Genomic DNA, 9,237 nt, shown 5'->3' with positions numbered 1-9,237 from the left:
GTCTGTACTTTCTACTGCTTTAAAGTTTTAAATTGAACCGAGAATGAAATTATTTATACCTACAAGAAAACACTACAGGCGCTTTCAGTCTCTGATCTGCTTTAGACTTTGTTTATTCATCAGGAATAATAAAAACATATTTTCCCACTAAATGTGTTTCCTCTGTTTCTGTCCTTTTAAAATAGAGGATTCCTTTTAACGCTGCATGTCAGTGTTGGTTGGTGGAAAGACGTCGGCATCAGAAAACCATGGATGCATTTCCAGACAAACCACTGTCCCAGTTTTTTCTCCTGTTCAACATGAATCATCTTCCTGCGTCTGCCCAGGGCCTCTGGATTCAGATCAACAAACCTACACTATCTGCCGAATGCCAGTCTTGCCGAAGCTGCCGATAGATTAAGGGCGGGACATTTGAGTGTCGCCTCCTGCAGCGATTGGCCGCCCAAAAGATTGACGTAGCCTCGTGATTGGCCGGCCAAAAGATTGACCTCGCCCTACGATTGGCCGGCCAAAAGATTGACCTCGCCCTACGATTGGCCGGCCAAAAGATTGACCTCGCCCTACGATTGGCCGCCAAAAGATTGACCTCGCCCTACGATTGGCCGGCCAAAAGATTGACCTCGCCCTACGATTGGCCGGCCAAAAGATTGACCTCGCCCTACGATTGGCCGCCAAAAGATTGACCCGCGCGTCTGATTAGCTAGCGAAAGATGGACTCCCGGTGACTATTGGTCAAGATACACAGTCCTGCGCGTCTCCTTCACGCCGAAATAGCTCAGTTGGGAGAGCGTTAGACTGAAGATCTAAAGGTCCCTGGTTCGATCCCGGGTTTCGGCATTTTGTTGTTGTTGTTGTAGAGCAGGGGTGTCAAACATACGGCCCGCCGAACAATTTAGTCTGACCCGGTGGCTAAATTACTCATTGTTCAACAACAAAAAATAAAATAAAAAATAATATATATATATAATTTTTTACTTTATTGTCCTGTCTTGCAATGTGGCAATAAGAATTGTTGTCTTAAAGCCAAAAAGAGCTCATCAGATTTGACTTTCACAAGTGGAGCAGTACTGCTTTTGTCAGTGCTTGATTTATGAAAGTGAATAGTTTTATTGTGATTCATGCGGAGAATATCTCAAATGATATGGACACTACAATGGGAAAGTAGGAGAGGAAAGGAAGAACAAGTAGAAAAAAAGAAAAGGTGAAAGAAAGAGGAGATAAAAATAAAAGAATGATAAAACAATTAATTTAAAAAAATATGTACTTTGTTGAATTGAAAATCTGCAGTTCCTATATTGTCCACGAGGGGTGCTGTGTTTTAATCAGCAGATGGTAGCACTGAGCTTCAGATGTGGAAAATTGATTTTAAATAATTTCTTATTTTTTATGTTTGATGTATTTTGTCGTGCAGGACAGTGTTTTTAAGTTCCAAAAAAATGTGAAGAAATGTTTTTCAACATTGTACAATGACTGTGATCAGTTCTTATGCATAATGCACAAGTAAATGTTTAACTGAGTAAAAGTATTGTTGAAATTGCACATATTTTTCTTAAAAACGCTGAGGTTATTGATAATATATTGTGTAAAAGTGAAATTAATTTGATATAAAAATCAACAAGTCCACTTTTACAAGTTCTTTTTAATCTTGCAATGAGTTTACTCGTGTTGCCCTCTTGAGATCAGATTAAGCTGGATATGCGGCCCCTAAACCAAAACGAGTTTGACACCCCTGTTGTAGAGGTTCTGCGACCTCTGCTGACCAGAGAGCAAAAAGCTACAATCCATTCTTCTATATTGACCTTCATTCTGCTTTTTATTATTCAAACTTCAATTCAAGCACCACACACACACACATTCGTAGTTATAAGGCTTTACTTTGAGACAGAGGCAGTGTTATAATTGCACTTAGATCTTTTTAGAATAATATTCCCTTTTTCAGCTAAACATTTTGCTGAGTCTCAGTCCCAGCTGCACGTTTCTTTCTTTTTCTTTATTCGTTATCTCCTTGAGCGCCTTCACTGCAGCGGGCAGGTCCGGTTGGAGCTCCAGCAGTTTCTTAAATGCGACTTTGGCCTCATCTAGCTCGTTCAGCCTTTGGCACGCCTGCCCCAGTCGGTACCAGGCTTTGGATGCGCCAGGTTCGAGCTGGGTGGCTTTAGCAGCGCTGTCTCTGGCCCGCTGCGGTTGGTTTAATTTCAGCTGGCACAGAGACAGGTTAGAGTGAAGCTCCGCTTTCTTGATTTTCAGCTGATCAGACGAAGGAAGCTGGTGTGTTTCCTCTAAAAAGTTTGTGTCCTCCACGTCCCCAACGAGGCCACACAGAGGGATAAGGAGTTTGAGGGCCCGGCTGTAGCTGTCTGTTGCTCCCCATACGTCGCCGCTCCTGAATCTACCTCCGCCCCTCTCCTTGTGCGATTTCACCCACTCCCATCTTTCAGCGGGGGACATCTCCCAGGACTCCTTTCCCGGAGTGAAAGCTTGGAGCTCAACAGTGGCAATGAGAGGAAGGTCTCCATCGGAGGGCTGCTGAACAGAAGGTTCCGGTCCAGATCCAATAGGAGTAAGTTGTAGCTGAACGACAAAACACATCTGTGATAAAACTGCGTGCATAAACAATAGTATTCATGTCATAAAGGGCTCCAGTGGTCTAACTCTGCAAAGCCAGTATACCTAAAATTAGGGCTGGACAATATAGAAAAAAAGCTCATCGATAAAAAAAAAATGCATATTGATCGATATCGATAATTATTGAAAATATTTAAAACCATATTTTATGTGCAGCTCTGCCTGGACATTTTATGATATTGCTAAATGATTTAATTTTAATAAAGAACACAAACACAGAATTTCAATTAAATCTGTATTTAACAAACTTTTTTTTAACCATAACAGAATTTTTTTTTAAAGAAAAATAACTTAAGAGACCTGAGTTATGTTATTAAATACTGACAAAGAATAAACTAAAGTGACCAGTAAAATGACCAAAATAAATATACCAAATAAATAAATAAAATAGCCTATTTAGGTGGGAATAGTACACTAGTTCCTTCTCAGGTTTCATAATTGAGAGGCTGACTCTGGGCTGAGGTCCGAGGTTCTGCCGTGTAAGGACACAGATTGCAGCTCATTTTGCACTGATTCTCTGCACTAGTTGCACAATTTAGGGAGCGCTGTTAGAGAAAGGAAGCTGGAAACTCGCGTCCCGGAACTTTATATCGCGGATCAAGAGTGGCGAGTAGTTGTTTGAAGCCAGGTTTTTCAGCTGCAGACAACAGCAGCATATCCCCTCACTATGAAGCATTTTACTGCATGCATGATGTCCTTATGCCGCTTGAATGCTTTGTCATTTTATCACAAAGAAGGGAGCCCAGTTTAGCTGCTATACCTGCTTTGTTTTGGAAGAACTTCCAGAAGATTCCTACGAAGATGACGCGGAGTCGCGCGGGGCTGACACAGCTCGCGCTGCTACGGGTGTGCGCGGCTGAGCGGCTTACGTGATGAAACAAGGTGGTTACGTTATCAGACTTTGTTTTTACCGGTTCCTTGCAAGTTTTACAAATCACTGTGGTTCATTTCTGTCAGTCTGGCAAACTAGTAAAACCCCGTTTTGGGACCGTTTCCTCCGACGCTACTTGCTGCGACATATTCATGTGCTCTGTGTTGTGGCTTGAGAGGGCGGCACTTTGGGACGGCGTGCCTGGGTCTGCGATTACGATTGGTCGAGAGGAAGTAGTGACTGTATCATCAACGAATATGATAGGCTGAAAGGAAGGAACGAAAACTCTCTATCGAAGTTTTATCGACCCTATTTTTTCCTATCGCGGCACACGTCTATCGATCGATATATATATTGTTATTGAATTATCGTCCAGCCCTACCTAAAATATCATATGTAGGTTTGACACAGTTGGATTACGCAAAGCTCTTAAAATCTTACCTCGCATTTCTCTCCTGCTCGCATGCCCTCCAAACAGGCCTCTGTGACGTCGCACTGACCCTCCCCCAGCCTCAGATTTGTCCAATCGCCCAGCGGGACCTGCAGCACAGCTTCCAGACGCCGAACAATTGGCGTCGGCACTAATTCTGCTACAGCGACGGCTAACTCCTCATTTCCTTTCGTAGACGAGGAACCATCGTCTTGAGCGTCATCTTCTCGAGCTTTGAGTTGCACTCGGACTCGACACAGCGAACCCAGCTTTGGACAGTAATTAGGTGAACAGGCTAAGGGAAACGAACAGAAAACAACATGAGTTTGGAGAAAGAAAGAAAAAAACATGCATCTAATTACATTGAAATCACAAACAGTGTAATGCTAATCATGAGTCGAATAAAAAAAAAAGGTGAAGTTAGAAGTAGAGATGCGACGAGAAATCAGCTGTCGGCCAAAATCAACCAATTTTCAGCTCGATCCACCGTAAGATAGTCGAGACATTCTGTAATCGCTTCCTCTGTTTGAAAATGAAAGTAAAAACATGTTTAACAGTTTCTCTCACAAATGGCGGCAAGAAGGCTAGAAACTTTTTTTTCCCCAATATTATTCTTACACCTTTCAAAATTGGAATCGACAGGGTACAGCGACACAAAAACTGGAGATCAGAAATCAGCCACGAATCTCTGACTTCAAAGGAGTGTCCTACATGCATCATCTCCTGCGTCAGAACAGCTCTGAGGAGTCCGCTCGTGCGTCCATTTTCGCTGAACCCTCCAGAGGCCTGCGGGACACACAGACACCCACGAGGTGACATCAACGGCGTCCTGCTTGTCTCGCTGCATCTCTACAAGATGGACAGGCTCCATCACTGGATGAACAAAACACACAGACATTCATTCAAAATAGAATGCTTGTTCGTTTTGGTTGTCTAGTTTAAATCACATGAGAAAACTATTTTCAATATTTGATGAAGCAATAAAGCTGCAGTTCTGTGGAACAAAATACAACTTTTGCTTTGGACCATGATGCATTTATTTAGATGATGCCAACGAAAGCGCTTTTGGAACTACAAAATATTAAGTCTAAAGCGATAAAATAACTTACACTTTGCCTATGGCATCAGATTTAGTTCAGCAAATATCGCTATATTCAACATAAATTGCTTTTCCACATTGTTTATCCTTTTCTAGTTTGTTGTTGTTATAACAGTTTATGTCCAGCCTCCATAAAAGATGTTTTGAATGAACGTATTAGGCTTTTAAACACAGCTGGGTAAGGAAATATGGATTTCCTCTGGAAAAGTTCACATAATGTAAAGTTTTTAAAAAAGTGCACAAAAATGGAAGGCTCTCCTTGTGTCCATTTGGGTCGATGACATCACAGGATCCAAGCTGACAGCTAGCGATAATACACAATATAGCAGCTAACGATGGAGGGATATTGGAGTGTTCAAGCTAAAAGTTCAAGCTGACGTGCTTGAGCCAGAATTTAACTCCGATGATCCTCAAGCCATGCTGGATGCCGCAATTGTTAGCAAAGCTTGAGAAGATGACTAGGATTTTGAGAATGATTGTCTCCAGTACAAATATATGTATGTTATTTATCAGAAATTTCCCACTGGACAGGTTTCCCTGCCTATTTGCCATAACATTATCACTTGTTGTCTTTTTGGAATCAACTGGAAACTGATCTGAAACCAAAGGAGATGGTCTCACTGAACTCTAGGCGTCTGAAAGGATTTTGACGCATAGATGCAACTTTTCAATGTGACTAATATACTGGCAATAAGTAATAGATGTTTTATTTCTAACTATACAAATTTCAATGTACTATTATGCCCACTTTTATTGATGCATTTCACTATTTTTATGAATCTGCACTGTGCTGACTGTCTTTCCAAGAACGTACTTGCAAAAATGATTTTTCCTGTTAAAATAAAAAGTTAATAGAAATGTTGGAATCCTGTTAAGTAATTACATGATTTACCAGTTTAGCAGAAATACATGCAGTCCTCAAAACTACTTTAGCTTATCCTGAAAAAACTCTTAGCATCCTTTCTGACTACTGAGGGGATGGGATTTTCCCGTACATTTTCCCTCTGGTGTTGACTGGAATAACGGTGAAGGCACAGGCTGTGCTGCAGGCGCAGGCATGGCGGGGCTAACTGGTATGACTGGGTTCTCTACAAGTCTGCCTGCCTGCTGCCCATTTTCAGAAGTAGCAGATGGTGCAGCGATGTTGCAGGAAACATTGTCGGGACTTGGAAAAAAAATCACTTTGATGGATCGCATCAACCAGATTACATTGCTTTGTACCCATTTTGGCCAAAAATAATCGCTGGAATTCTTTTATCTAGCCATTCCAGTTTGCCCTGAACCTCTTAAAGTGCCATAATGTGTTTTAATTGTTGCCAGAGCTTCCCAAAAAGCCATGCGATGTTTTTATATACACCTCATATGATTTTGTGCAGTCATGCAGAATACCAGTGAACATCTTTGAAGGAGGAATTTAACTATTAATGTGTAAATAAAAAAAGGGGGGGGGGGGGGGAATAAAAATTGATGTACTGAAAAAAAAAACTGATTATGTGATGTCACCTGATGTATGTCTGCAGGGAAGCTTGTTTTTGGAGTAGATGTTGCTTAAACATTAATTTAGACCTATTAAAACCCAGACTATGGCATGTTCTATAGCTCGCAAACTATATATTCTGTAGAGGGTTTGATTGGTTTACTGACAAATCTACCTTTCACATTTAAATTGGTGTAAAAGTTAGTTACATGCAGTGTTTTGTTTGATCTATTTTAAGGGGAAAAACGTCAAAAATGCATCAACAAAATGACACAGGAAATAAATAAAACGTCCCTTCAAGTTGTATAATTAGCCAACTAATGTCACCATTTGTTTCCACGGCCCAAATATAAGGTTATAGTTATCAAATCATCCCCAGGGTTATTTTGCACACGATGAATATCGCTTCTTTTTTTCAGAGCAACGTCCAGCCAGACGCCGGGACTTCACACACCCACCTTATCCCACAAACAGGTGTCGATTGCACAGAGTAAAAACCTTGCAGCTGTAGACGGACAAACACTAAAAGCTGAAATATTTTCTCCGTCTTCTCTCTGCCCTCTTCTCTTTGTGTCGGAGGCTGGTGTGCATCGACCTAGCGCGCAGTGTGGTAAGGCGCATTACTGCCACCTACCGAGCTGGAGTGTTCTGACTCACACTGCTAAACAGACCCGGAGACATTCACAACAGACTTTCCTCCAACACTAGAGTTAACATTTTCGTAATTGGAAACACTGCAGGCTTTTTGAAATGTTTAATATAAGGTAAGAAATGTATGGCAGAGATTGTGCAGTTTGTCTCACAGAGACGCCAAGAAGTTGAGCACCTGTCCCTTGGCTGTCCCGGCTGCACCCTTCTGGAAAGTCATGGAGGATGTAGCTCAGGTTCAGTTGTTCAGCAGGAAGATCAAGAATGGGAATGTCAAAAACAGCCACCATCTTCTGTGCAACATAATACTTTCACTGGCAAGACATTCAATCTAAATCTGCAGGAATGATCAATTCTACTAAGGAATAACACCAGACCATTGGTAATGCTATAAGAACATGTAAGTGTTGAACATACAACTCTATTGTCACATTGTTTGATCACTGAAAGACTGGCTAGGTTTTGGGAACCTGGAGGGTCTAGAAAAGCAATAACTAACCTACATGACTTTGTTATTTATTTATTGTTTATCAAAGAGGATGATTTTGTTGCACATATTTCTTGATTTTTTTTTTCATAATAAAAATGTTTTAAGCAAGGTAGGTTTCTTTATATAGCATTTTACATTAACAAGATGATTCAAAAGTTCTCTCTCTCTCTCTTTCTCTCTCTCTCTCTCTCTCTCTCTATATATATATATATATATATATATATATATATATATATATATATATATATATATATGTATAGTATTTTCCACCAGCTGGAGACAAGACCAACTAAGACTGCAACTCAGCCTTGACTAAGGAGAGACAACGCCCCCCAGGATATAAAGCTGCAAGTCAAAATGTGACTTGTACATAGACCTACCACCTTTAAGCATCATGTAATAACAAACAGTAGTGTCCTAACAAAATCTAGGTCACCTCAAGTGGCTAAAAGCAGCAAAATATTCAACAACAGTTGGACCACAGAGAAATGTGGTCTGCAACTTTCGGTTCCAGAGCAGCGAGTGGCTTTGTTCCGTTTATAGTGGCTCTTAATAATTTTGGCTAAAGCCAACCAATAATTTTAAAAATAGATGCCTAAAATGTTGTTATCTAATGTGTAAATAGTTTGAAGATGTAGACCTTGAAGATGTGAAAATAAATAAATAAAAAGGATAGGAGTTCAAACGTTTTCCTTTTCCTACTTCTTTTTGAATTACAAATATTTGTCTAATTCTTAAATTTTTTTGTCACTATCAATATTGTATTTTGTTGTCCACAATAAACGTAAATAAGATAATAAAGGCAAATCAAGCAACAAACAACGTAATGACAAACACTTTTGTTAACAACATACATGTCCAATAGGGGTCACTCTCTTCCCATCCATGTGGTAATGAGACACTCACAGAGCATTACATGTATGATATAAAGTCAGGCTGGTGTTTGTCTGCCCTTTTAATATCCATTAGGTTGGGTTTAAAAGCAGTCTCTCGGATCAAGTTCTTCACACATGCACACGGACAAGTAAAGAGAAAATGGGGAAACAGCTTTATTTGAGAGAATGAATGATTGACTAAATACCAGATGCATTTTTGTTTAGCAAAATTAGAAGCAAAAGTTCAGCTAATCAGTTGTATTGTGTGCGTACTGAAAGGGTTAGAGAAATTTCAAAAAATAAGTTTCATTCATAGAAAATAGAGTTTTGGGACTCCCAGTTTAAACACAAACAGTGATCTAGTTGTTGCTTTTTATTATGTGTAAAAAGGAACAGTTGCAGTGGTTATACACATATGTATGGAAAATAGATTTGGAAGTTATATTGCAAGTGTAATCAGCTTTTTATTTCAGCTGAATTAAATGGATTACAAAAAAACAGCTCATTTAACATGTTTCGATGCCAATTAGTTTAGTTTAAATAACATTTTTATTTTGAAATTCATAAACTTCCATCCTCCACGCACCAATCACCTCCAGACATTCATTCTGTTTTTCACAAACTAGACGGGAATAGATCTAGAGTTTTAATATTAAACAGTTCTGGGTTGTATGGTGATGATCTTATTTGTATATTAAAAACAAATAAATTTTTCACAGTGC

At 39.9% G+C, this 9,237-nt stretch overlaps 1 protein-coding gene and 1 non-coding gene across 2 annotated transcripts; one reads left to right on the top strand and one right to left on the bottom strand.

Moving 5' to 3' along the window:
- The first annotated feature begins 764 nt into the window (after window positions 1–764).
- Window positions 765–837, top strand: trnaf-gaa. The gene has a single exon. It is a non-coding gene; the product is annotated as a tRNA-Phe (tRNA).
- Window positions 838–1,854: 1,017 nt separating this feature from the next.
- Window positions 1,855–7,112, bottom strand: fkbpl (FKBP prolyl isomerase like). Its single transcript, XM_012856611.3, has 4 exons — window positions 6,961–7,112; window positions 4,638–4,799; window positions 3,938–4,221; window positions 1,855–2,571 (listed from the first exon to the last, which is right to left on the bottom strand). The coding sequence occupies exons 2-4, from the start codon at window positions 4,795–4,797 to the stop codon at window positions 1,936–1,938; spliced, it is 1,080 nt and encodes a 359-aa protein (XP_012712065.2). The 5' UTR covers window positions 4,798–4,799; window positions 6,961–7,112; the 3' UTR covers window positions 1,855–1,935.
- Window positions 7,113–9,237: the final 2,125 nt, after the last annotated feature.

Source organism: Fundulus heteroclitus, chromosome 1 (genome assembly GCF_011125445.2).
Source record: "Fundulus heteroclitus isolate FHET01 chromosome 1, MU-UCD_Fhet_4.1, whole genome shotgun sequence".
Lineage (NCBI taxonomy): Eukaryota > Metazoa > Chordata > Actinopteri > Cyprinodontiformes > Fundulidae > Fundulus > Fundulus heteroclitus.
The sequence above is the reverse complement of the archived record's forward strand: the minus strand, read 5'-3'. Positions and strand labels throughout refer to the sequence as shown.

Excerpts from the sequence above, each read along its gene's own strand:
- fkbpl (XM_012856611.3), bottom strand. The coding sequence starts at position 4,797 with ATGGAGCCTGTCCATCTTGTAGAGATGCAGCGAGACAAGCAGGACGCC. Across the intron at positions 4,222-4,637 it reads TGACGCAGGAGATGATGCAT|CCTGTTCACCTAATTACTGT; the intron begins GTAGGACACTCC and ends CGTTTCCCTTAG. Across the intron at positions 2,572-3,937 it reads GAGCAGGAGAGAAATGCGAG|CTACAACTTACTCCTATTGG; the intron begins GTAAGATTTTAA and ends TTTGTCGTTCAG.